Here is a 26,250-nt window from a genome sequence, read left to right on the forward strand (position 1 = left end):
ACGTGAAAATCAAGATGATGTAGGAATCACAACAGCCTGTATGCGACTATTTGACACAATTCCCAGCCACATTGCAGGGGTACCTAATAATATGACCGGTGACTATAACGCGACAAACGTTTGCCTTTTTCTAGATTTTAATCGATTTGACATCAAACCTATCGCCACTTTGTCTGCGGTGTGATTGTTAAACGGACTATAGCAGTCGGTTCAATGGGTGCATCCCGTGCATTGTGCGCATGCGTCAAAGGACATAGGCCCCGCCTCCTCGCCACCACCCGATCCGCCCCTTGGCCACTGCCGCTGACTCAGTGCCTTGCTTTGAGCATTTTCATCGTTCACCTGAACGCAGCACAGCAGCACAGAAGCAGCAGACACTCACATCTTCGCCGTACAACCCTCTCTGCAGCCATGGCCAAAACAGCAACCGGTAAGCATCTTTTTTTCCCTTTCCAATCACGATTACACAAAAAGACCGAAAGAAAAAAAAAATGGATTGATGCTTCTTTCTTTGCGTATTTCTACGGGGGTCTAATCGGCCCGGCCTGTGCTGTCTGTGAGGTGCGTCATGTGACAAATGACCACTTTAGAATCATATACGAAAGATGCGTGAATATAAACGATGATATTTCAAGAAATGATGGATTTCTAGGTTTGATTCATGCGGTGATATTGCATGATTTCGTCTCCTTGGCGGTGCGACGCAAGCATGAACCAATTAGCCATTTTCTATCCTCCCGTCCACATAAAATGTGTAATTCTGCATTTGTCTCCTTTTAAAGTCGTCTAAGATGTTCACAATAGTGCATTTAGAAAGAATTTGACTGTGCTACCTGCGTCTCCATCACTCCATCGGCCCCAATACGCAGCATAATGCAGACGGACCCCACCCAAGATGCTGATGCTGCCCACCATTGAGGCCTCAGAGGGCGTCATCACTTTTTTCCACTGCTAGGCTACCAACTTGAACACCTCAAACCTTTTTTCCCCCCCATTCCTTTACTTTAAAATAATCATCATTGTTCGTCGCCATTAATGAATTAAATACTGCAATGATTCATCATCCTTTGTTAGGGGGTGCGACGGTAACATGTAGCAGCCGTGCTCAACGAAGCTACATGATGAGTGCATTGTTTGATCATTTTGAATTGCTTTACTTTGATAAATCCGGTTTAGCTTTTGTTTTCAGGCACTGAAATCGAAATCAAATATGAGCTGAGTTTTGAGAGCTATGCATCTGACAGTTTTTACTGTGGTGTGCAACTCAAATTTTTACATTAGGCAATTCAACTTGATGAATTGAATACCTGGCTGTCAATGAAAACGCAATCAAAAACTTATTTTCAATTCTAGCCATCCATTTTCTAAACCGCTTTGTCATCGTACAGTCATGTGGGTCAGGTGCCTTGCTCAAGGAGCCTTAGGTCACAAGATGATGCAAGGGGTGGTTGCTCCAATGTCCTTTCCTAATTATTTGGCTGACGCCATTGAAATGCATTATCGTGAATTTTTTTGCCTAGGAGGGGCCGTTTATTTTTTTTTCCTCCCCAACTCTGCAGCAATCAAATGAACCTTTACTCGAATTATGAGCATATGTGGGCGAACTGGATCAAATCCTCTCCTGGGCCATTTTTTGTTCCCCACTTGAGCTTTGTCTAACAGCGGTAAACAGCAAATTTGAATCAAAAATGGCTTTAAGTTTCCTTTTTTTGACACAGATTTAAAAAAACGTCTGTACTTTTTCCTAGCACATCAGGCTTTGGAGATTTTGTTTTTTAAGTTTGACCTCTAAAAGCTTGCGCAATACTGATTTTGGGTGTAGCTATGACGTTTCAGAATAAAATCCCACTTGTTGCCTTACCATTAATTTATAAATACTTATATTTCAAAATATTTTACAGATAATCTATTATTGATTACTTATTATAAAAAATATTTTCTAGTGTAATTTCTATGTGCATTCTAGCTGCATGCAAGTCAAGTTTTTATATTTAGCATTCCGAACAAGGGCCACCTATCTGGATTAAGGAAAGCAAATAACACAGAAGGCATAGGTTGGGCGCTGGAAGCCAGCCAGAGCCGGCCAGCCGGCCCCGCAGTGAGAACTGCACTTGTATTTGGCAACCTCATCACATACTGTACAAGCTCACAAAAGCGGCAGGTGAAGACAGACCAGCCCATCAAATTCAACTGCACACCAAGCAGGAAATGAAATTATTTAACGCACACACGCTTAGCTTCCTTATCACTCTAATGGACATCCAACACAATAGATGTGTGGAAATGAGAAAATGGACTTTACTTTGATTGGCACTGTCAGCGAGCGATTGATCAATAGATTTCAGGTTACTCTCTGAGAAGTTGTCAGTAGAAGAACGTCTAGCTTTGACCTTTCTGTTGATACTTTATAAAGACTTTTCAACTTTGGTGTCACGCCAGCTTCTGGGTCCATATCCGGCTCCCCACGTGACAAGCCATATTAAAGCCAAACGCTTGCTTAAGCCTCGACGTAAACGAATACCATGCAATGAATTATTAACGAACTTTTACTAAAATGCTTTTGCGGGATGGTGACATTATTGTTTGACTGTAATGATGACTCACCTGGATGATGTGTTGATGTTCCAACTTGCAGCTTACAAGGAGAAAATGAAGGAGCTCTCCGTCCTCTCGCTCATCTGCTCCTGCTTTTACCCGGAACCACGCAACAAGATCCTGAATGAGTTGGAAGGTAAGAATCAATAATCCAGTTTCATCTTTTTTAGTCTGACAAAATAAATGTGACTAGCAGCAGATCTTGAGGTGAAGCCGATCAACAAGCGGGCTTCCGGACAGGCGTTTGAGGTGATTCTCAAGCCCCTGTCTCCAGTATCAGATGTCAGCCACAACCTGGCTTCTCCCCCTAAGAGGGACATCTCCTTGGATGACATTGAGAAGAAACTGGAGGCAGCTGAAGAGCGGCGAAAGGTGACTAGCAGAAGACTCCGCCATTTTAAGTCGCCCGCTACGAATGATTCAATGTGGGTTTTTTTTTAGTACCAGGAAACACAGGTGCTGAGGGCTTTGGCCGAAAAGCGAGAGCATGAGAGGGACGTGCTGTTCAAGGCTTTGGAGGAGAACAACAACTTCAGCAAGATGGCTGAGGAGAAGCTCCAAATGAAGATGGAGCAGATTAAGGAGAACCGCGACGCCTATCTGGCAGCCATGATGGAGCGTCTACAGGAGAAGGTGACACAAAATGTTCGAGTAGATATGTGTGATATCACACAACTAATTCATGACATGACTTAATGACTTTGGTGTCATGATGTTGTTTCTTAGGAGAGACACGCAGCGTTGGTGCGCAGAAACAAAGAGATGAGGGAAGTGATGACAGCGTGAGCACCGCACTAAAGTCCCAACTTCCATTCACCCATCCATCCATCTATCCATCCATCACTTCATCACTCCCTAAAATAAACATGCAAACCTGGAGCACCCGACAGGTGAAGGACCTCACCACATCAAAACACTCAGCAATCAATCAATCAATCAGTCAATCAAATTCAGTATTACCGATGACGACAAAAGAAAAAAAATCCGTGTCATTCATCTTTGAGAGCTGCAATCATTTCTTGATTTTAGGGATCTGTCTTATTTTGTAAATATTAGTTTTGGGTATCTATCTATCTATCTATCTATCTATCTATCTATCTATCCTTAGCTAGCTAGCTAGCTAACTAGCTAGCTAGCTATTTAACTATCTATCCATCGAATCTTAGCTAGCTAGCTAACTAGCGAGCTATTGATTTCTCCATACTGCACTGTACAATGTTTTTTGTTGGATGCCGCCACTATTTTCTTGTGAATTGTGAGTTGGATGTAGACAGACGTTTGCTATGTGTTCCTGATGACGATAATGACAATGATGTCACAATGACGATGATGTTTTTGTGTCTTTGTGAAGAATGTTGGGTGTAAGGTGTACCTGAGGTAATAAAGTAGACTAAACAAATACAAGCCACCTGCTTCCTCACGCACGCTTGGAATGTATAAAACAAAATGTCCATTTGTAATGAGCCCAATTGTTAATTGGTGCTACATTATGGTTCGGAATGTCTTGAGAAAAAAAAAAAGGCCAACTGTTTCTATACATGCAGATTCCCAAGGCCATTTTCCTTATCGGGTCCTTCACCAGAATGTACCTGACGCATCGGTACCATGCATCTCTACTCTGAGACGTTTCTCCGATTGTAATATTGATTACGTGAACAAAAACGATGTGCGTGCTTGCTTGGCTGCAAGAGAAAAGGATCGTAACACGCGGCGTGGTTGGCCTTGAATTTAGGATGCGGGATTGCTATAGTTAGTATACATTCAGCACACTGAACTAGTAGTCTCTTTTTAATATACAGCACTGCTGATATCTGCCTGCAACCTCTGCTGCTTGTCTTTTTCTTCCCTGTCCTTCATGATGAATTTCTCTGTGAAAGCTTTGCTTAATAAAGATTTGGGGTTCTGTGAACATGGCATGCACCATCTCATGAGTTTCTACTAAGAGACGAGAGAGTGTGTCAACTGCCTAATAAAAGATCAAATGTTATGAATGGTTTTCTGTTGGAGAGTGATTACATTCAAATATAAAAAATAATGAAACTGATGCTTTTTTAGCATCCTAGATCTCCCTATATGGGGAAGTTTTTCAACCCATTCATAATCAACGCCAGATCAACATACTGTCTGTACTAATCATGTGGTAAACAGGCTCCCTCTAGTGGTATGCAAAAGAATTACTGCCCAAGTTTAGTTTTTAGTTTTGAAGGTCAATGCAGTGGCTTTGAATCTTTAAGAACGGCTTGTTTTCAAACATATGTGCAATGCGTCTTAATTGAATCATTAAATACACTTCTTTATTTGCCTATATTTAATCGCCGTGTTAATAGACTTACAGCTTTTTAATGGCCCATATCTAAAGTAACTGCTAAAGTATGTTTTATTTGTGCGCAAGTCTCCATATATAGGTATGTACCTTTAAAAATAGTGTATCATCATTTTTTGGATTTTATTTTAAGCCCCGCTAGTGAACCTCTGACCCAAGTCGTCCACAGACTTGCTATTGTAGGCAGCTACCAGCAGGTGGCAGTAAAAGATTTATCCTGACTATGACCTATGACGATGCCTCCATTTCCCAATTGAGGGCAAAAGTTCAGTGTGGCTAATGTTGAGACATCGTGACATAAAAAAAAAACAGGGTACTGATAATTTCTCTGGCAGATATTTTCTTTCTTAAAGTGCAACACAACAGGAAGCATATTTGGTATACAATACCAGGTGGTGCCAATAGTTAGCACAAACAGACTTTACTGCCAACAGAGCAAATACTGCATCTATCTGTAAAGCTGATGTTTAAAAATGACATAAAAGTGCTGCAGAAAGTGGAGCAAAAGTTGGAACCAAAAAATAGCTCTCATTGTACAACAGCCTCAAACAATTTTTAAGATTTTCTTCAGTTCAATGAGTTGTCTTCTGAGATTAACATTCAAATAGAAAGAAAAAAATCTCCCCTTGGAGTTGAGCAGTGATTTAGAGGCGCAGCTGCCGTGTGTGTGTGTGTGTGTGTTGCCTTTACTTGTGACCGCTTCCCTCCAATGTCCGCATCCTGTTCACACTATTGTCTCCGTTTTGGACCAACCCAAGACGGTGAGGTCAGGGCAACATTGTAAAGGATTTCCCGTGGCTCTTAATGATTTCCTGTCTATTCAGAAGGGTAACAATACTCTTGGATTTGGTTACTTACCTGGCACGAAGCGAAGAAATGGCCGCTGTAGTCCATAAATGGAACCTCATTACTTTCCTATGAGCTTTTATGAGTTTTTGGGTGACCACTTCGTTAGGTACACCTGAACACTTGAGCTGTGTCAGCAGTTCCTCTTTGCATAGGTAATGAGGCTCGTTTGGGATGGTGTCAGGCAGGTGTGGGCAAAGTACGGTTCCAACAAATTCCTTGGCCAATAAAAGTGGATTCTGATTGGGATTTATTGATACAAAAATATTACAGATATAAAAATGCAAGTGTCCCAATGTGAGAAAGTTAGTTTCCCCCAAATAGTTCTGATATAAACAAGCAGATTGAATTATGTCATTCTATATTAAATACGTACATTACGTTGTTCCTTGACAACATGAAAAGGTGGAGCACTGAGTTCACTTTTGCGTCTCGGTCCTCAAACCGCTAGCGTTAGCTAAATTAGTTATCGGTTTGAATTTATAAAATACAATCATACCGAGCTCGGTTTTCCTTCTAAACAAATAGGAAAAATGGCCAACAGCAAAGACTTTCTTAACAATCAAATAAGGCCAATTTGTTGCATTCACCTGTCTATTAGGGCTAGAAAAACAGATGTTAAAGTGGTCGTGGCCCAGTTCAGCTGTTGCCCCCCCTCAGTCCAGTTGCTGTCTTCAAAAAGCTCCAATCTCCGTGCCCCACGGCCTGTAAGGCTTGGACAGGGTGGAGGGGGGGCCGACTGCGCCGAGGGCCGCCGGGGACACGAGTGGGAAAGCGCCGAAAGAGAGAGGGAAGGCCGACAGCGAGGAGAGGGACGACAAGAGGGGCGGCGAGAGCTTGGACGTCCCCACGCTGAGGGGCAGCGAGCCGTTGGGGGGCGCCCTGAGAGACTCCGTCGGGGCCAGGAGTCTGGGTGTTGCCGAGGTCTCCGAGGACGACGTGGAAGGCGGGCGGCTGTTTCCTCTGGATGCCGGTGTCCTGCCCTGGGGGGGCTGCAGGAGGAGGGGGTGGGGCATGGGAGCAGGGGCGCCACCGAAGGCCGAGCCCCAGGCTAAGTGTTCCAGTCCGGCCTGCACCTCCCTCTGAGACGCGTAGTTGCTCAGGTGGGACACCAGACGTATGCGAAGGGGGTCTGCGCTGTCCCGGCCCTCCATGATGCTCAGGAAGCGAGCTGTCTCGGCCAAACACTCCCTGAAGCCAAGACTGCGGTAATCCTTCGCCAGGGCGTGTGCCTCGAAGTAACCTGAAAGAGACGCTCACAAAATTAGATACATACAGGGAGACCCTGATCCAACAATGAATGAGAAGATACACATTTGAATATTGTGTTGCTGCTCCATGTGTGATGAAGTGACAGCAGTTTATACTGGTACAGTGAGACCATTGATTCTCAATGTTTGACAAAAACATCACAAATGGTACACAGGCTCCCTCTAGTGGTACATGAAAAAATGCCTGATTGCAGTTCAGTTGCATTTACATTTTTGGGAAATTTGGATTTAATATGTAAAAAGTGTTTATTTAGGTGCCATATGTATTTAAATGTAATCAATATCTATGGAAATTTACACTCCCCCCCTATATTTAAGTGCCTGTGTATGATGTTGCTTACAACCCTCCATCCATCTTTTGAATGACTTATCCTCAGTAGAATAATATTAAAATAGTTTTTTAGATGAACGCTTCAGCCTATTATGCTTCTGTATTTTAATAGTGGTCATTAGATGGTAGTGCTCATTTGAAAAAAGTGTGCTGTACTGCACTTAAGTGTGTTTAAAGCAGAAATGGGGGTAAAAGAGGGCTTCATGAATAGAAATATATTTTATTTAAATGGCCTCTCTGTATTGCAAATATTGACCAACAAAAGGGAGTCCACTGTATCATGCAATAAGCATATGATCATATTTGACAGTTCCTACCTTTGCCTCCAGATGCATGGAGCATCTTCAGATGGTCCACAGTCATTTGCAGTATTTCAGCTTTTTCCAATTTAGCTGAACCCTGCACAGTCAAACAAGAATAAAAAAAAAAACTTAACGTCAGAGTCCAAAATGAGTACTGGCTCAATTTTTATTGGAGACTATAACATTCCCATTTTGAGTTAGCAAAAAATGAATAGCCCTCCAACAAGTGAAGTGAAAAACCCATAGATACACAAAAAGCTAAATTTAAAACCCAATAGTAATAAAAAAAAAGGCAATAACATTGTATGTAAATGATTCCTTCAAAGTATGTGGGACATATTAGTTCTTATTGATCATATTTTTTTTAATCTGTACGTAAAGCAAAGACAATACGACGCACGTTCTGACTTGCGTGCAAACTACGTCGTAAACCGAGGACAATTGGGCATACGCATGGCCATTTAGCTTGACAAAACAAATGTAGTATCATTTTACCTGTTTCTCAAAAGCACTCGGCACCAGTCTTCTCAGCTCAGACAGACTATTATTAATGCGGTCCCGTCTTCTTTTCTCAATGATCTAAAAAAATAAACATTTTTTTTTTTTAAAAACAATATAATCTGGAGCACTGCGGTAAGTGAAGTCATAAAAAAAAAAAAAGTACTACTCACTCCCCTGCGTCGTTTTCTGGCTTGAACTTGAGTGGTGGTCGTGGACGGTGACATCGAGCCGTGAGAATCCGCCGGTCTGTAACATGACATCACATTTGAGCAAAAAAAAAACCAATCGCTTGGAAAATGCAAAATAACAAACGGACCCATTTTCGTCTCCGCTGTCTTTCTCCACTTCGATGTTGTCGTCCAAGTCGCTGTCGGACGAGCTGTAATTGCTGCTTCGCTTCATGATGTCTTCACTGGAGTTGACGTTGGAGAAGTGACAACAACTCAACTCCGCGTCACTTTAACTTGGCTCACGTGCTTCTCGGGGAGGGCGGGGCACACAAGGTCACGTGAGAACTGTTTGAACAAATTTAAGCCTATTACATTTGAGCAGTTACTAGATGACGTCAGCCTAGCTAATCTAATCAAGGTGTATATTTTTATGTCCAATATGCATTATTATGATTATTATTATTGTGGGCCTGTCTTCTTTTTGACATATCATCTTTTAAATCTAGCGAGTTTGTGTAATCTGTCAAAAATGATTAAAAAAAAAAAAATCTCAAACGCAGTAATTTATAAAGGCAGATTTTTTTTACAAAATATTGGTGAACATTTTAAAAGCAATGTAAACATGACATTTTAAAGTTGTCAGAAATTTTACATTTTGACACACTGATTATTGTCATTAAATGGAAGCAGGATTATACACGAACTGAATAAGATCACCAAAACACTAGACAGGTGTTAAATAATTTAATAATGCTAATAAAACTGTGCAAAGATTGAGGTTCCCACTAACAGTTCCTCCTGGCTTGAAGCCCTCTTTCTCCTGCTGATTGTTGGGGGGGGCGTCACATCAGCGGTCGCCCTCTTTACTGTTGTGCAGGACACACGGCCTATTAGCAGAGTGTGTTGTTCATTGTTTGCCGTCAGCTGTGTGATTCCGCCACGGCTCTGAATCGGTCGGGAGGCCCAACATTAGTGAGGCGGCGTTGCCGGGCTCTCCTAGGAAACTGCAAACAGGTCAACTGACTGAGCTTCCCAGGGAATCATTCATCCACAAATCAGAGCGCGTTGGCCCACCGCAGGCTGGGAACAAGTCGGAGAAATGTTTTTAGAGGCTCAAGCTTCACCTAAGTGTGAGCGGAGGTTTTGCTTATGAGCGACATGAACAAACATACACGCCGACTTATGTACACCGTCGACCTATGAAAGCGTGTCAGTCATCTCGTGCCGGTCGGGGACACGGGTGGTCCAAGGAAGGTGAGAACATTTTGACCCTGCTAATCTGCCGGGGTCAAAGGGCGCACTATATAAAACACAGTAGCTTTCCACGTCTGTGTTCTAAAGTGTAATCGATACACACCGAGTTAATGTTTATACATAAAGGTGCATATGTATGCAATGCCGGGGTGTTGACCTGCATTGCTCCATGTAGCCTCTTAGTTTGGACACGTGGGCCACAGTGACATTTGGAGGACATGACTGCTTTTTGCATTAGGGGCACAATTAATATTCTTGAATTTTCAAATGTTGTCACTCAAAGGAACATTTTGAGCAAGTGGAACGGTACACCTTGAAATGGTCACCAGTCCGTCCCTCCGCCCGTCCACCTGATCAATTTGAATAAAATGTATAAATTAAATCACCAAAACTATTAAAACAAAAACAAAGGTCAAATCTGGTCAATATCAAGGTGTTTTGGTAGCGCTAATCTGGCATCCGCATATGTAGATGATATGCTAATTAGAAGCTTGAGTGTTTGTGTGTTAATTAGTTAACAGGATTATGCAAAAATTATACAGGCAATTGCCATGAAACTGGGGTGGCACATACAAATTATATTTCAATAAAAAATATTTTCACTTTTTGCCCCTTGAGTCTATGGCCGTTTACCTGCTCATTTATTTAGTTTTGAACTACCTGGTCCTTAAACGTCATTAAATCCACCTAACCTATCATAGAAAGGGGGGAATATCTGGAAAAAACAACCAAACTCCACATAGGAAGGCTGAAGCCAATATTCAAACTGCAAATATCAAAACTGTAAGACAGACGTGCCACCCACTTGTCCACCATGCTATCCTCTTTACTCAAATGTACAATAGCCTGTTCCTGCCAATGTTCCTTTGCTGTACAAAAAGCCTACATCATATTGCAGACAGGTCAATCAAATACGAACGCTATCTTGAAAAGTCAAATGCCATTTCCCCTTCTGTTGCGATGAAAGACGTAGACAATGTCAGCACTTAATCCTGCACTGACAAGTCTGGTAAGGCCATCAGTGGGGGAGGGGCGAGTGTGTGTGTGTGTGTGTGTTGACCCTCCTGCTGTCTTCCATTGCAGTAGCTTGTAGAGGAGCAGCTGTTTCCTTGCTCCGTCCACCGGGTCAGTTGTTTTCCAGACAAGTGCAGACGAGAGGGAGCAACTGCAGGCCGGCCGCTCGTCCGGCTGGCCTGCACGCTGTTCCCAGAATGTCAGCCAGGTTGCGGCGGTGACAGATACAACAGCTTCGTTCGACCTGTTGATGTCGTGAGGAGAGCGGGGGGGGGGGACGTTCACACCATCTCTGTCCTGTCAGCACAAACTTTCCCCTAAAAACATGAACAGCCGCAGCTTTGATTTATTTTTTCACTCCATCTATGGATGACTAATATTTGGTCTATTCATATATTCGTATTTGGTCTATTTAACAAAAGTCTATTTTATATATTTGGTGGAGAAGCCATGGCCATTTGGGATAAAATAGGTTCAGACACACGTGAAAAAAAAAAAAAAAAGCTGTGCCACGACAGCATGTGAATCCCATTTTCTTCAATGCCCACTTCCTGTCTAGCCAGGTGTCCCAATACTTTAGTGCGCATATATATAAAGGCTAAAACAGCATTTTCCACCCTGAAAAGTCAGCGAGTAATGGGACAAGTTCAGCTCCATTAGTGTCTGCCCTCTTCTTGCCCTTCACCCAGTCAAAACCATCAAATGACTTTTCCAGAGGATGAGGGGTATGTTGAGTGTATTTGGGAAGACATCAGTATTGTTTTTGATGCTATTATAGTACTAAAGCGATATCAGCTCCAATGCAGGGTCATGTGGTATCCATTATATGCAGACACAAACCCACTCTGGTCACACCTGACTGTCAAGGTCCTTCACATTAGTGCTGACATTCCTTTGGCCCATTAAACATAATTAGGATTTTCCCTGCAGAATCCTTGACATTTCACCTCGCCGCATCTAAACATGTTCCCAATCTCCACTTGACTCATGTGATCATTTTTTTTTTTTCTCGATAGAAGCCAAGCGGCGCCCGTTGACCACGGCTGAACCGGCGTCTCGTCAAACCGAGCGAAGGAAGCTAAACGGCATAAGCGAGCATTTGTTTGAAACTGGCGTGTGCCCAGCTGCCTTCCTCCATCTCCCCTCAGGTTTCCCTTGGTGACCCTTTATAGTGTGCGAGGCCGAGTGTGTGCCGGCGGGTTTGCGTGTGTTTATGTGTGTGCGGTCGCGAGTGTGTTTAGGAGGTGCTGTTTCCCACAGCCCTGATCTAATTCCGTGGTAACTCAATCTCCGTGTGAGCGCTTCCCGGCGAGCGTTCTCCCACCCGTCGACAGTCCCCCTCTCTCTGGCCGGCCGAGTGGCTGAGCGTGTCTGACAGAGGCCCGGCTGAGTCCCAGCGCACCCCCCCCCTCCCCTCCTTGGCCTCCGTGCTACCCGCCCTCCCATCAGGATTGATTTACTATGTCAACCGTCGAGGCTGTCGGCAGCAGCGGCGCTCGCAGCCGTGCCTGCATCCTGCCTGCGTGTAATGCCGATATCTTATACCTGTCAGTCAACAACTGTGTGTGTGTGTGTCGGCCGACACGCTCAATGGAGCCGCGTGCACAAAAGGTGCGCTTTTGAGCTATGGCGCATTATGCAAGAAAAAGCAAATGCCACCCATGCCGGTTGTAAATAGCTGCTCCCCGCAAAGGGAAACGTCTCCCAGACAGCTTCCATACAACAATGTTATCCTATGAAGCACAGTTTCCTGGCTGCCCCCTCTGGTTCCAGCCAGCACCCAAGCTCTATATTGGGCAGGGAAAGGACCAAGGCTTGAGACCCATTCCAATCGCCCCCCCCCACTCCCCTCCCCTCCCCTACTTCTCATTCTTTACTTTCCTGCCTTTGTTGGCATCGATTCTCATTGTGCTTTTTGGATAGGTAAGATGTGTTGACTTCCTTGTTTCTTTGTCTTGTTCTCCAAATCTTATTTTTTTCCCCTCCTCCTCCTTAAAATGACACCGGCATTTCGACGTCCAGGCGCCCATAACAAAAGTTTTGGGTTACTCGCGCTCAATGTAAACAATCAAAGCATCCTATGGTGATTTTGAATGACCGCTTGGACGTCTGGTAGAATGTTGAAACAAAACAACGTTGATTGCTATAAGGAGGTGTTTGCACGCCACGGTTTTGAACCGCGACGAAAACGGGAAATGCAAACATTTGAAATCCAAGAGGATGTTTTTTGAAACAGACGACATTGTTGTTTCCATGTAAACACTGTTGGTGAAAATGGAGGATAAGTGTGTTCCACGCTATGCACGACAGTGGTTGGGCACTGCTTCAAAGTGTTGTTAAAAAGGCAAAATCAATCCCCCCCCAAAGGGACTGTTGACTCCACAGTTCTGGGAAAAAAACAACTTCGCTTTACGACAGCTTTTGAGTCTGAAAGTGCAAACATGAAAAGGGACTTCAAAGTGGATGTTTTTGAAAACACAGACAGAGAAAAATGAAAATATTCAAGTCGGGTGAAAATCAAAACAACAAAGCCCTGTTTTTAGTCTTTGTGTTACTCAAGACAAAAGTTGTGCACGGAAACATTTTTTTTGATGACCTAATGGTAATCCGTATACACATTTCAGTTACTGAGTAAAGATGGAGTCCACTCCATTCCCACAACATAATAATCTGGATGTGAAACTTTTTATACATAGAAGCAAGGCCCAAAAAAAGAAATAAAATATAAATACATAAATAAAAAAATAAATAAATAATTTTGACTGGGTCATTGCACCCATTCCAAGTCCTTTTCCACAATGGTGCACGCTCCTTCAGCAGCGCCCTCACAATGACCGTGCCCATGGCGTTTACAAGTATGCTCCCCATTAACACTTAACTTAGCAAGTCCACAAAGGCGAGATGGCAGATCACAAGGCTGCTTTCCAAATAAGCGCAACAGGAGACAGCACGTGATTTCCCCCCCCTGCTTGGCCCGACACAGAAAGCGGCACGGTGGAGCCGGCCGGCTACTTTTAAGGCCACACATTATGTCGCCGCAGGAAAAACACTGATTGCATATCAATGGGGTTGTGTGTGTGTGTGTGGTGTGCTGGAGCCTTAATTGAAATGTATCTTCCTCATACAGGGGGAAAACTATAAACCCTGAAATCTAAAACGAATCTACTATATGAAGGCGATAACTGAGCCACTCGTAGGCCGAGTTTGAAAGCGGCGGTAACGTTTTGCATGTCGCAACTAGGGTGAGTTACGAGTTGATATGAAAACATTTCTTTGGATGCTCAGTGCCAGCTGTCTGCATTGCAGTAAAGCGCTGCTTTCCCAAGCTCCGATCCTGTGGGAAAATGTGTTGTGGCCAGTAATTGATTCCGCCCTGCCAGCCCCATTACTCTCTGCTGCAGTCAAGCTGCCAGTGAGCTGCAGCAAAAGTCCCGTTAGTTAGCAGCACAGCTCCTTTTACCCCAAAATGGCCACTCCTCACTCCGTTGCCGTCCCTGTTGTTCTATTGATTCTTATTTCTGTGCATAATTTCACATGCTCTATTTCAAGCTGTACATGATAGTCATGTGTTCATTGTCCATGCTCATTAATCATCTCTATTATTATCCGAAAGGAGGTTTGCTTTGCTAGTGGGCCTTTAGAATATGATAAAAATAGAGGGTGGATCATACAGTTAGGAATAAGCCTCCAAAGTCACCCAAAACTTTTAAGTCGTGTATGTCATCACACAAAACCAACGTCAAAGGATTCAAGCTGTCTGTATTTAGCTTTCTGTTTTTGTTTTAAAACTTAAAAGCTGGCCACTCCACGGCAAGTAAGAAAAAAACAAGCAACCGTCCCCCACTTTTGTCATGTCTTGGTAAAAAATTAAACACATTTGAACGATACACTTGTTCCATTGATCCACACTCGCAGCTGATTGGATTTGACAGCAAAGGTTAGACAGCACTTGCCACTACACAGAGGAGGGCGTTGCAGACATGCACGATCGCTGTCATCAACTTGAGCACGCACTGATTGCTCCACAAGGCAGCAATAACCCCCCTCCCCAAAATCCCCCACCCCTCCCCTGAAAGTGAGTCATGAAATATTAAATGCAGTCATCTGCTGAGACGGCCGAGTCGCTTGTCACGGCCTAACACTTACCACATGTCTAAACAAAGGTAAGTGCCCCCGCTATCCAATTAATCTTCAATTAGGGGTTCTGCTCTGTGCCTTCGCATCTGTGTTTTCCAGTCTGAGCTCAGCAGGTGGGGGTGCGGGGCGTGGAGGGGGGGGGGGCATACGTCTGAGGATTATCATACTCTGGGAGGATAATAAGGATGCTTTCTGACATAAATATTCACATGATAACTCAGACGATGGACACAGACTATATAAAGCTTCGTCAATTAAAAAAAAAAAACATCACGCCCCAGAAAATAATGTTTCCATGTGATATGCTAAGAGATTTTCGAAGCCGGAGCGATTCATCAGGGATTGTCATGACTTTGGCAGGCTTTATATAACTAGCAGCTGAACGCTGGACTTTCCCATGTTAGAGGTCATGAGGGCAGCCTCTAAGCGCTGTGGTGGTTGTTTTTCACATAAGAATTCCAGCCCACTGGTGGTGGTGGGGGGGGATCTAAGAGCATAAAAGAGAATCAGAGAACTGTACAGTATGTGCATCCCCCCTTAGAACGCCCCCCCCGCCGCCCACTGCAATCTGCGCCCGGTGGCATTACGCCTTGGGCAGGGGTCCCCGTGCCTCGCGCTTTAATGACAGAACAACTAGCTTCTCTGTGAAAACCCCGACCCCCCCACCCGCCACCTTGCACCGCCGTCGGTGTGCCACACGAACCAGGAGCCGGAGGCGTGGAAGGATGAAGGGATGAGGAAGATCAAAGCTGGAAAAGCTCAAAGCACACAAGCGAGAGGCACCGCTCTGCCCTCTGTCTGTTGCACACACGCACATGCGGCGCCCACGCTGGCCTCTGGTTCCCCCCCCCTCCCCTGAATGGAGTGGTCTCATAAAGTCAAAAACAGGGCGGGCACACCACTCAGGTTGTGTGAGCCTTTCAGCAGATGGCTTGGACCTGCTTGGGAGCAAGATTTAAAAGGGATGCCCCCTGTTGGTGGAACTCGGGGTGGCTGCCATTCACGTCAATACGATGATTGAAGCAATCGTTTTTTTTTCTCAGCGTGCAAGGCACAAGACCAGCAGCAGCAGCAACACAATCAGTGGCATGAGCACACTTCAGTCTACTGGCATGTAAAAGCAAACAGTTCATGTCTACAAGAAGCCAAGCCCAACTTTTCATTTCCCTTTTGGCCTGGAGGATCTTCGCTCCATTATTCATGAGTCCCCAGGTTGGACCCTGGGAACAAGCTGAGCGAGGCCCTGTGTCAATACGCAACACTGGCCGCCACAATGGGCCCGGCCTGCAACTACACTGTTGACAGACACCAACACAAAGGAGCTAAAAGGGGTCCCCCTCCGTTCTCACACAGACTAAAGAATGAGTCAGTGTGCTGCCGCTCAGAGCACTGTTTGTACAGTATATACAGCTTTTGTCCGTAGCCTCTGTTCTGCCATCAATGGGGCTTGAAGTGTTGATGAAAACCAGAAGGAAAGGACTTCTTGGGATGGCATCTGGATGTATGCAGATGCAGGCCGGCGTGCACATTCCATCATACATCCAGCCCAGCCCTGCCTCAATTTATGACATAATAAGTAGATGTCAGTTGATGCTCACGAATACGTCATGCGTTAGCATTTCGCAGAAGACAACAACTTGGAAACAGTAATCCATGAACACCCGTGTGAGGGTAAGCGCAACAGAGAAATGAAGATCGGATCTCAAGGAAACCTTTTGGGGGTTACTATTCCAGACTGCAACACGTTATAAAGAAGTTGGCTATTTTTCTGTACATAAAAAAATGGCTGCAAGAGAACTCCAGAAGAAACTAATAATAAACATTAGTATGTTATCAGGATAGGAATTCTTATCCAGGTTTTGCCTTGAAACTCATGACACGCCATCAGGTTCAGGCACACGCTTTTCTTACGCCATCTAGTGGTTACATCTCGCACCTACAGAAAGATGTAAAAAAAAAGAAATCTGTTTTGATGAAGCATAAACTAATCTAATTGGTATGCAGAGATTTTGTCATTTTGATTTTGTCAGGTCATTTATCAGTGGGGTACAATAGAATAGCTCAAATGTGTAAGTAATAGTTTATTTTTCTCCTAGCATAAAAATAAATGATTGTTTTTAAATGGCATTTACAATTATTTTAGTTATACTGAACCCATCACTGTATTTCTATGCAAAATGTATATGTAAATTATTTGTTTTATTTTCTTATTTGCAATAATGGATGTAAAATATATAGTTTATCTTTAGTAACATTGACTGAATAATTCTTAAATAATTTGTTGAATATTAGTAAAGTGGGGCCAGTTTAAAGAACAGAGTGGGTCGTATGTGGCCCCTGGGCCATATTTTGCCCACCACACAGGTATTAAATGATCATAAAAAATGCTTCCTTTTGTTCAAAACTGCCAACATTAATCAAATATTAGTTAGTTTTCCAAATAACTCAAACGAGGGCACCACTACAATTTCCTGTTCCGACCCACACACCAGAATTTGATTTGAAGACACACCTCTTAATCCTATTGCTGCCATGGCAATGGCAGCACCTGCTTTTTATTGGGCGGTTCCGTATCCAGCGTGCGCTCCACTGGGCTTCAAATGTATCATTTCCTCAGCGTGTCAGTTTGTCCTCTCGTCTGCGTCCTGCAACCAAAGGGAGACTTGCATTTTTGTGTCTCGGAACCACAAAGTTGACTTTAAACTCCACCATGGTTGAGCAATTTGTTGGAACTTGGAAACTGACTGCCAGTGAGAATTTTGATGAATACATGAAGGCTATTGGTAAGGCTAAACTTCATTTTAGCATTTGAGCTTGCTTGGTGTTAATTGAAGCAAATGTTGTTTGGTACGGAGGTGTGGGATTTGCCACCCGGCAGATGGGCAACATGGCCAAGCCCAACCTTGTGATCAGCGTGGATGATGCAGGCCTCATCACCCTGAGGTCCGAGAGCACTTTCAAGACCAAAGAAATCAAATTCAAGCTCAACGAGGAATTCGATGAGAACACGGCAGATGACCGAAACACCAAGGTGGGTTTTCTAAATAAATGCATTTGAATGAATTGCATTTTGCCAGCCTCAAAATTAAAATCTGTCTGCAGACCATCTTCACTTTTGAGAATGGCAAACTTGTGCAGAAGCAGACGTGGGATGGCAAGTCTACTACAATGGAACGAGAGATCCAGGAAGGCAAACTGGAAGCTGTAAGTTGTTGAAAGCTTTCAGTTTTTTTTTTTTTTTTTTTTATTCGACTTGTAACCTTTTAACTATATGAATTTTGTCTCCATAGAAATGTATCATGGGTGATGTTGTTGCATTGAGGACCTATGAGAAGGAAGCTTAAGTCCAGCCTTGCAATAATGAAATGTATGTTGAACGACAAAGGACATTTGGGGGAAAAAAATGTATACAATAAAATCTGAAGAACAGTTTGTGTGACAGATGTTTTCTAAAACTTAATTTTTTTTCTTTATATGGAGTGGTTCAGATTTTGTTTTCCATAAATTCTATTCTTGCAAAAAGTTTTGTTAGTCTATTGAGGGCCACAGTTTTTTTTTTTTTTCTGTTGCAACAAGAACAGTCATGTCTGCAAACATTCTTCTACCATGTGAACGGTCTTTTCAAGAATTAGGTTTTAAGGCGTCTTTTGTGCTTAGCAGGAATTTAGAATTGTCAGAGGGTGTGGTTTTGGCTGCAACTTCAGACTTTGTATTAAGGAGGATTTTGTCATTGACTAATAAGTCACCTTGAGTCACTCTGTCTGACTAAACGGGCAGGATTTTTTTTTGTGTTTTTGACAATGGGGTTTTGTTCTGAACAAAGACATTTTCCTAATACTGTATCGGCAGTCTCCTGAAACAGGGTGGTGGTGTGGCCAAATCCCCTCTTGAGGTCAAAGCTGTGAACCCCCCTCACTTGTGAGGCCTCTTGTCTTGGATGCACAGACTGGATTTGTCCTAATTAAGCCTCTTTGGGGCAGTGGGCTCCTGGTGTGCCAGACTTGATGACTGTGGAGCATAATGGGCACTAAATGCGCCTTATTTTTTTTTCTATAAAGACAAAAATCCCCCGGTTAACTTCTCAAAATCAAGCAGTTTTCCCCTATAACTGGTTAAAAGTATTTAGTTACAAATGTTCAATTTACATTTTAATTGGTTAATAGTTACTGATTGTCTTCAAAAAATAAAAAGCAAGAAATATGCAATCTGGTTGAAATTTTAAATTGTGAATACAAAATTACTTACGTTTACTTATCCTTTTGCTTCATCTATGAATAACTGTTGGTTTTATTATGTTGAAAATGTCAATCTATTTTAAGAATTAGTTAGCGAATTTGGCCAGTACCATTTTGTTTTGAAGGGGGAGAAGCGTGTGGGATTTTTTTTTTAACCAATAGTTGTGGGATTTTTCCCCCCCATTAATCAACAGTGAATTTATCTCAACTACATCGTGCACAAACATAAACCGTTTAAAAAGAAATACACTGAATTTACTACACCGTAAATTCCAACAGTTACATAGCACTCCCCTCTGGACTCAGAAAATACTATTGGAGTGACGTAAACGTTGCGTCACATTCGTCCAATATGGCGGACACTGAAAACACAAACATGGACTCCGATAAAAGTAAAGCTTCTAATGCGCTTAAACACCGCGGAGGAGAAGACCCACAGAGAAAAGACAAACCCAAAGACGAGAAAGATGTACCTGAAAAGTGCACCACCGCGGAGTATTGTGAGAAGTTACAGGCGTGGATGTGCCAATACTCCACCGGCTATGTGACTTGGCAGAGCTGGCTGGCGGCGTCAGCAGCCATGTCCTACCCGTGTGTTCTACAGTCAGCAAACGTACCGTCGACATCGCGTCTCGATCCCAGCGGTCAATACTTCGGTGTCCCGTCATCGCTCAATCCAGCCACCTCTGGATCCCCGAGTAGCCGAAGAGGTGAAGCCGCGGGCGGGGCTGCAGTGCCCACTCAGCCGCAGCAGCTGCCACAGGAGAATGGCAACGCACGTAGGCCAGGTAAATAGCAGAAAATAAATGCATTGAAAATTGCTGCAACAAAAAGCTTTACTTTCGCCATCCAAACTATTCATAAAAGGTCTATGTGCTTACTCCTACATGAACTGTTTAACCCAGCCTACGAATCCATTCTCCAGGTCGAGAGTACACCATCCCCTCACCTCTCCAAAGACTCCTGGCTGAAGTGGTGGACTTTTTCATTTTGTTTTTTATCAAAGCAACCATTATCATTAGTATTATGCACCTGAGTGGAATAAAGTAAGTTCATGCAGTGGCAAAGTTGACACTTTGGGGGGGTTTGTTTTGTTATATGAAATAACCTACCTTGCTTTTCTTTTCACTCAGGGATGTATCGAAGTTTGCGATGCATTTTATCATCGATGAAATAGATGAGGAAACGTCGATGGAGGAGTTGCAGAAAATGATGCTGGTTGCTCTCGTGTACCCAATATTAGTTTGTTTTTATGAGGTGAGGAGTCATGACTGTTGAGGAGGACAGGGAATGTTTTGGGTAATATTGTCAAATTTTGCCGTACAAGTCACACAAACACTTAAGACATGAAATCAATCAACTACAATTTTTATAATAATATGCAACAATTCAAGTTATTCACCCCCTCGAACAAGCAGTGTACATTTTTATAATATTTTTACCTCTAAGTAGATCACCTTATTTGTCCCTGCAGATTGTGTGTATTTGGGGAGCTGGAGGAGCCACCCCAGGAAAATTCCTTATTGGACTCCGTGTTGTGACATGCGACTCTTCGGTTCTGGTTCAGCCCAACCGGGTTCTCGTGGTGCCGGCAACTGATGTGTCTCTGTCTGCGTGAGTATATTATTAATCCCGGGAGGGATAGGAAGGTTGGAATCTTTGTGTCCACTGCTCTAACTACACAATTTGTCTCGACAGATCAACTGTGCGAGCCCTGAGCAAGAACTTTTCAATCGCCTTCTTCTTCCCGGCTTTTGTCACGCTTCTGTTCTTCCAGCATAACAGGACTGTGTACGACATGGTCGCTGGCACCATTGTTGTCAAGCGGTCCAGGGTCAGATGACCCGGATGAGAATTTCCGCCATCTGCAGATCGCAACTGCGTCAAGTGTTTGAAATGAAATGTGTGAAGGACTTATTTCTGGTCATTGTGCACCAGAACTCGACAATGAGGGTCTTATGGATCGGTGCTTCAGAACCTTGGTTTGTGTTTGCCCAAACAGCTGCATGAGTCTCTGTGCCAAGTTCACGTCTCTTCCTCAAATATGAGGAGGAATGACAGCTCGTGATTTGCCTTTTTTTTTAAAAAAACATTTGAAATCAAGGGTGATTGAGAATTGAAACATTTGATTTTTGGACTTGGCTCATTGTTTTAGGTGCTCTGGTGTTCTGAAGCCTGAACTCTTCCTCAACTTGGTACGTTCTGGTAATCCACAGGATTTCTGGAGACTTAAAATATTAGAAGAAAAGTCACAAATTGTTATGGTTGAAGTACAGACAATGTTTCAGAATGCAAGTGAACATACGTTGTGGTTGAGGAATGAGTAGAAACCCTTTGTACCAAGTCCAAATTATCGCATTATAAAATCTTCAGAAACTGTACAGACAATGTTCTAGGCTATGTTTTAACATTCCTAATGATCATTCAAGTGTTAAATGAAGTGAAGCAGACTTAAGTTATAATACTGAAATGTAAAAACAAAAAGTCAAAGATGTAAAGAGAAGATAGTTCACATACATTTTGTTAACGTTCTTAAAAAAGAAGTTAATTATTGTTAAAAAATAAAAACGCTCCATTAGTTTTGAGTGATAATTTGGCACTGAAGTCTTACTGTTTTGAATATTAGTCTGCTTACTTTCTTAATTTATTTTTTCCTTTTAGAGTTTTCAATCTACAACCTGGCAGCCTGGTCTATTTACTTTGCTGTTTGTACAATAAATAAATATGTATATATACACACCACTAACTGCAAGATGAGCGCAAATACAGGGAATGTTCTGTTGTCCAAAAGACCACTAAGTGCATGATTGACCGCCATTTTGTCAAACGGTTGTTTCTCTGATTATTCTTTGGCTCAACAGATGCAAAATAGTTTGCCACAAATGTTATTTAACTAAAATAAACGTATTTGTTTTCAATCATACTTGTGTCCTACTCTGGCTAATTATGTGAAATATTTGCGATCAAGTAAGATTGTTTTTGGTCTGCTATTCTGTGCAAAAAAGCTGTTGTGTCATAACGTCAATGATTAATTAAGAGCAAATAAAGATTTACAAATGTTAGCACGACTCACCACACAACCAGACATCGTAGCTGGGAAGTAAAAAAAAAGTTGGAAACTATTGTGTCATATTTTGTATAAATAAAACTTCTTAGAATGTTGTTTTATAAAACTTGTACATTTAATTATCCGCCTGATTTTTCAGCCCTTAACGATTCAGACTTGAAACATTAGTCTTAGGAGTATTAAATATGTAGTCACGAGAGCCTTTTCTATCAAAGACTTTTTATATATATTATTTTGACGTTTTTGTATTTGGCTCCCCCTAGTGTACACTCATCAGTCATCATTGAATCATGCAGCCATACTTGCACGTTAATTGAGACCTCTCAAATATTGTTATTTTTAATAAGCATCATTTTGACACAACTCTTGAATGTAAAAATAACTAAAGAGGACAAGTAGTGGGGCTGTCAAGTTCCCACACGCGCTTCTGGATTTAGTAATCTATTTGTCCGTTGCCATGTCGTGTGGCTCCCATCCAGAGAGAGAAAGAGAGAGAGAGAGGGGGGGAGTTCTGAGAAAAGACCAACTCATTGCTTCAATTTATGACAGACCTTTGTGTTAAAGTACCTCATTGTGCAATGAATCTCTCCGTGGGTTACGCAATTGCCATCGTTCTCCATTCGCGATAGCAATAATTCATATAAACCGTGTTGAGAATCGACCTTGTGTTTGGAAATTAGAGTTATAACGGTTAAACAAACATTTGCTGGGATAATTCCTCAGTTAGATGGCTGGAGTAATCATACTTGTTCAAAATCCATCACCGGAGGTGTCATTGAAGTTGGGACCATATATTACATAACGCTATGGACAAAGTCTAATGAATAAATAAAGCGCTGTGTAATTGTCTTTGCTTCCAAACCAGAATCAATATCAGTACTTTTCAATATACCGCACGGCCATGCTATTATAAATGAACTCATTTCTAGGCTAGTGAATAAATAAATGTTATCAAGCACATTTTCCGAGGCACGCTGCGCTCTCTGCTGCTGGTGGTATAAAAATAGATATGCGGAAAGTACAAAACTCACCATGAGTGATGTCCAATCATGAAGTTCCCATGCGAGTGTGGGTATTAAATAACCTTTTGGACTTAACCTGCTTTTAGTTCTCTTTGTTTAGTGTTATGTTGATTTGGAGCAAAACAGTTGTCTTGACAACCACGGAGGAGTATTTCCTCTCTCGCTTTGATGACTTGGGGTGACGTATATTTGCTGCAAATAAATTATGTGTAAACATGGAAAATATGCTTGACATTTGGTATGTGTTACATTATTTTTATTTAGATTGAATTATTTACAACTTAATTATATACGAGAGAATGTTTATTTCAATCTTCTAATTATATATTATCGATTTGAAAGTATACAGTAATATAGATAAATCTATCTCCAGCTAAATCTACACGAGATAAACAATATCATTAAATGAAGAAAAAATTGAGTACGATTCTGTATTTCAATTGTATTTAGCGCTGCCCTCTGCTGTTGCAATGAAGTTACTGCAGTGGGGAGGGGGGGAGGGGGGTCACCGAGGTCATTTAAATGATGGTTGGGTTCATCATATGAAAACAGGCTGTCTGATCACATGACACAGCATGTAAATCGATATGTTACAATCATGCTTTGAATGCAGCGTAGCTTTTACTCAAAATGGGAGTTGCCTGCGGACCAAACCGATGATTTACACCCTTTGGCATTTTCCAGATACTTTTGGTTCCCTGCGATTCTGTTACTCCACCCCCACAAATCACTCCCACCCCGGCACTGCCCAAACTATGTTGTAGAGACGTGCGTAAGCAGTGACTTTCTATTTTGAGCTGAATGAAACGGAGACTTGGCACTCAGACTCAGCCAAAAAAGAAAGCTGATTTATTCCGATGCTTCTTGCTTTCAGTATCTACACGAGAAACTAATTGTGTTTCAATGTCATCCATGTTGGAAAAGACGTCTTGACTAGAAAATATTCCCAAAAAAACAAACCTTCAGTTACTAAGCCACTGTTTAAAATTCCTTATTCGGTCATTTCAGCCATTTTCCGCAGGATCTCTAGCCGCAGTTACGTCGTTTTACTGTCATCCAGACACGTCTTCAACTGTGACTTGCAACTGCGCTCTGGGCAATTTGGATTGAAAAACATTCAGATCCTAAAATAACAAAAACATTTCCAAACTTGTTTCCGGATATAAAACGATAAACATCCTCCAGTACAATGACCAGCCAGTGTTATGGGCATTTGTCCATAACCATTTCCTGGAATGTAGAAATAAAGTGCCCCGAAGCTTTTAAAGTATTTCAAATGAATTGAAATGCCTTTCTTACAACTTGTTTTCAGCATTAAGAACAGCAGTATGATTCGCACACATTTAAAGCAAGTGAGGAATATTTCATCTCTGCTTGTGAATTATAATTTACTTTTTTAGCCACTGTGATAAAAAACAAACAACAGAATAACTACTACCTAACAAATGAGTACATATAATTAGCATAAGTGCCACTATGCACCCTATGTTTGTGATTGTGAATGTAACATTTTAGGGTACTTTAAAATCCACATGCTCATATATTGCATAATCATGCTCCAGTTAATCTGAATCCACCTCGTAGCCAATATCTATTATTTAGCTAACTTTGAATATAGCATGTAGCCTAACTGGATCAAAGAAGCCAAGATCATAAATGTACATGCTAAGAACTACGTCCTAAAGTATCATTTTACTATGTGTTAAAGTTCATACACACCTCAAAATAACAATGCTAAGAGCGGCGCTAATGCTAACAAGGTGTCCTGGCTGGTCCACATATGACAGACCAAAACAGGTGATCTAAGGACACCGCCTGCAATTATATAGTTGGTTCTTCTTTAATCCTATAAACAGCACAAATAATTTACTATTTTTTTTAAAATTTCAATTTAATACACATTGTCCCTTTAATTTGTGGCGCTAATATCAATGACCGTCGTCTTACCCCGAGGCACAGTAGAGAAAGCCATGCGGTGTAATATTTTCAAACAGCAAAAAAAATGAGGTCATCCTCCATTGCCCATTTTGTACTGTGGCCATTAACTAATTGACAAGCTCTCAATAGTCACTTTCAGCGTGTCATGCTCCCCCGCCATTGAGCCACGGCCACGTTGCTAGCCGTCTTTCTTAACGCAGGACTGGAGACTGTGGAGCGGCCTTGTTGCCATGGCAGCAAGCACTTTCCCATTCTCCCCGCATAGCATTGGAGCGTTCGTGCTGCTACTTCCGAACGGGTGGCCAGCCACAGCCGGAGGAAGGTCTGCTCTCAGACAGGACCTCGCCGGAGTGGTTTTACCTCCCACTCTGCCAACACATGCTACCATAATGCTGCCACCCACTCACTATTCTCCATCTTGTATTTTATTAATGCAAAGGATTCCCCCAGGGTGCCCTCCCCATTCTGGTAGGACAGAACAGAACAGCTTCACTTTTGTTTTTACAGTTCTTCATTTTCAGGAAAGACACGGTTAAAATTCAAAATATCATGTTACATGCCTGATAAGCACAGGCAAATTCGATGATTTATTCCGAGCCGTATTATTTATTTTTCTCCCTCAAAAGAGCATCAAATAGCCGCAACTCAAAGAATTAATTCTTAGAAAAACCCTTCAATGTACATTGATTGAAAACCAATGTAGCTTTTTGCTGTTGCCTTCCAGAAATAATTTCAGGAATGTGTGGCCTCACCTTGCCATGTCATATTCACAGCAAATTCAGCTCTTTTTCTTCATTTCTATATCTACCATCCTTGAAAAAAGGTTGTCGGCAAAGAAACTCAACACCCGAGTATCACGAATAATATCAATTTTAATCACAATTGAGCTGGACCAAAGATTCAAACCCAGAATCTCAGAACTGTCAAGCAAATATGCTACCCACTAGCACAACAAGCCATTCTCTTTCCACTTTAATAGTAACGTCATTTCTTCCAGTGTTCTGAAAGTAAACAAATTCAATGGAAGCGAGCGCTTACGTCATATTGTGCAACAAATCTCAACACACCCCAGTTAATAGTTGTGGGAATGAGCTCCCGAGTCAGCAGGCCCTGCTGACATTTTGCCTCGGCGCTACGCCGTAACGCAACAAGTGAACTCCGAAGCCTCATTTACACCCACCTCGAGTTTTCTGACCTGCTGAATATTCGTCATGAGAACATATCCCTCATTAAATCAGCTTTGG

The 26,250-nt window shown here is 42.4% G+C and overlaps 4 protein-coding genes across 7 annotated transcripts; 3 read left to right on the forward strand and 1 right to left on the reverse strand.

Moving 5' to 3' along the window:
* The first annotated feature begins 299 nt into the window (after positions 1-299).
* Positions 300-4,582, forward strand: stmn2a (stathmin 2a). Of its 2 annotated transcripts, none has more exons than XM_037274596.1 (5): positions 300-430; positions 2,636-2,731; positions 2,789-2,967; positions 3,037-3,228; positions 3,322-4,582. In XM_037274596.1, exons 1-5 carry the CDS (start codon positions 412-414, stop codon positions 3,379-3,381), a joined length of 546 nt encoding a protein of 181 aa, XP_037130491.1. In that variant the 5' UTR covers positions 300-411; the 3' UTR covers positions 3,382-4,582. The 2 variants fall into 2 exon arrangements, with proteins under 2 accessions (XP_037130491.1, XP_037130492.1); XM_037274597.1 differs by having other exon boundaries at positions 2,792-2,967.
* A 1,409-nt stretch (positions 4,583-5,991) lies between these two features.
* LOC119136234 (hairy/enhancer-of-split related with YRPW motif protein 1-like) lies at positions 5,992-19,731 on the reverse strand. 3 transcript variants are annotated; one of them, XM_037274565.1, is made up of 8 exons: positions 19,597-19,731; positions 17,257-17,389; positions 9,130-10,851; positions 8,486-8,684; positions 8,340-8,415; positions 8,164-8,247; positions 7,684-7,765; positions 5,992-7,007 (listed from the first exon to the last, which is right to left on the reverse strand). In XM_037274565.1, the coding sequence occupies exons 4-8, from the start codon at positions 8,569-8,571 to the stop codon at positions 6,439-6,441; spliced, it is 897 nt and encodes a 298-aa protein (XP_037130460.1). In that variant the 5' UTR covers positions 8,572-8,684; positions 9,130-10,851; positions 17,257-17,389; positions 19,597-19,731; the 3' UTR covers positions 5,992-6,438. The 3 variants fall into 3 exon arrangements, with proteins under 3 accessions (XP_037130460.1, XP_037130461.1, XP_037130462.1); XM_037274566.1 differs by having other exon boundaries at positions 9,130-10,924; XM_037274567.1 differs by lacking the exons at positions 9,130-10,851; positions 17,257-17,389; positions 19,597-19,731 and having other exon boundaries at positions 8,486-8,754.
* fabp4b (fatty acid binding protein 4b) lies at positions 17,338-18,172 on the forward strand. Its single transcript, XM_037274660.1, has 4 exons — positions 17,338-17,527; positions 17,600-17,775; positions 17,847-17,948; positions 18,035-18,172. The coding sequence occupies exons 1-4, from the start codon at positions 17,455-17,457 to the stop codon at positions 18,086-18,088; spliced, it is 405 nt and encodes a 134-aa protein (XP_037130555.1). The 5' UTR covers positions 17,338-17,454; the 3' UTR covers positions 18,089-18,172.
* Positions 19,300-21,900, forward strand: LOC119136221 (protein FAM8A1-like). The gene is made up of 5 exons (XM_037274550.1): positions 19,300-19,767; positions 19,905-20,025; positions 20,113-20,236; positions 20,454-20,593; positions 20,678-21,900. The coding sequence occupies exons 1-5, from the start codon at positions 19,332-19,334 to the stop codon at positions 20,820-20,822; spliced, it is 966 nt and encodes a 321-aa protein (XP_037130445.1). The 5' UTR covers positions 19,300-19,331; the 3' UTR covers positions 20,823-21,900.
* Positions 21,901-26,250: the final 4,350 nt, after the last annotated feature.

This window comes from Syngnathus acus, chromosome 16, assembly GCF_901709675.1.
Source record: "Syngnathus acus chromosome 16, fSynAcu1.2, whole genome shotgun sequence".
Classification (NCBI taxonomy): Eukaryota; Metazoa; Chordata; class Actinopteri; order Syngnathiformes; family Syngnathidae; genus Syngnathus; species Syngnathus acus.

Excerpts from the sequence above, each read along its gene's own strand:
- LOC119136221 (XM_037274550.1), top strand. The coding sequence starts at position 19,332 with ATGGCGGACACTGAAAACACAAACATGGACTCCGATAAAAGTAAAGCT. Across the intron at positions 19,768-19,904 it reads TGGCAACGCACGTAGGCCAG|GTCGAGAGTACACCATCCCC; the intron begins GTAAATAGCAGA and ends TCCATTCTCCAG. Across the intron at positions 20,026-20,112 it reads ATGCACCTGAGTGGAATAAA|GGATGTATCGAAGTTTGCGA; the intron begins GTAAGTTCATGC and ends CTTTTCACTCAG.
- LOC119136234 (XM_037274565.1), bottom strand. The coding sequence starts at position 8,571 with ATGAAGCGAAGCAGCAATTACAGCTCGTCCGACAGCGACTTGGACGAC. Across the intron at positions 7,766-8,163 it reads CGAGTGCTTTTGAGAAACAG|GGTTCAGCTAAATTGGAAAA; the intron begins GTAAAATGATAC and ends TTGACTGTGCAG. Across the intron at positions 7,008-7,683 it reads CCATGCATCTGGAGGCAAAG|GTTACTTCGAGGCACACGCC; the intron begins GTAGGAACTGTC and ends CGTCTCTTTCAG.
- fabp4b (XM_037274660.1), top strand. The coding sequence starts at position 17,455 with ATGGTTGAGCAATTTGTTGGAACTTGGAAACTGACTGCCAGTGAGAAT. Across the intron at positions 17,528-17,599 it reads TGAATACATGAAGGCTATTG|GTGTGGGATTTGCCACCCGG; the intron begins GTAAGGCTAAAC and ends TTTGGTACGGAG. Across the intron at positions 17,776-17,846 it reads CAGATGACCGAAACACCAAG|ACCATCTTCACTTTTGAGAA; the intron begins GTGGGTTTTCTA and ends ATCTGTCTGCAG.
- stmn2a (XM_037274596.1), top strand. Across the intron at positions 2,732-2,788 it reads GATCCTGAATGAGTTGGAAG|CAGCAGATCTTGAGGTGAAG; the intron begins GTAAGAATCAAT and ends AAATGTGACTAG. Across the intron at positions 3,229-3,321 it reads TGGAGCGTCTACAGGAGAAG|GAGAGACACGCAGCGTTGGT; the intron begins GTGACACAAAAT and ends GTTGTTTCTTAG.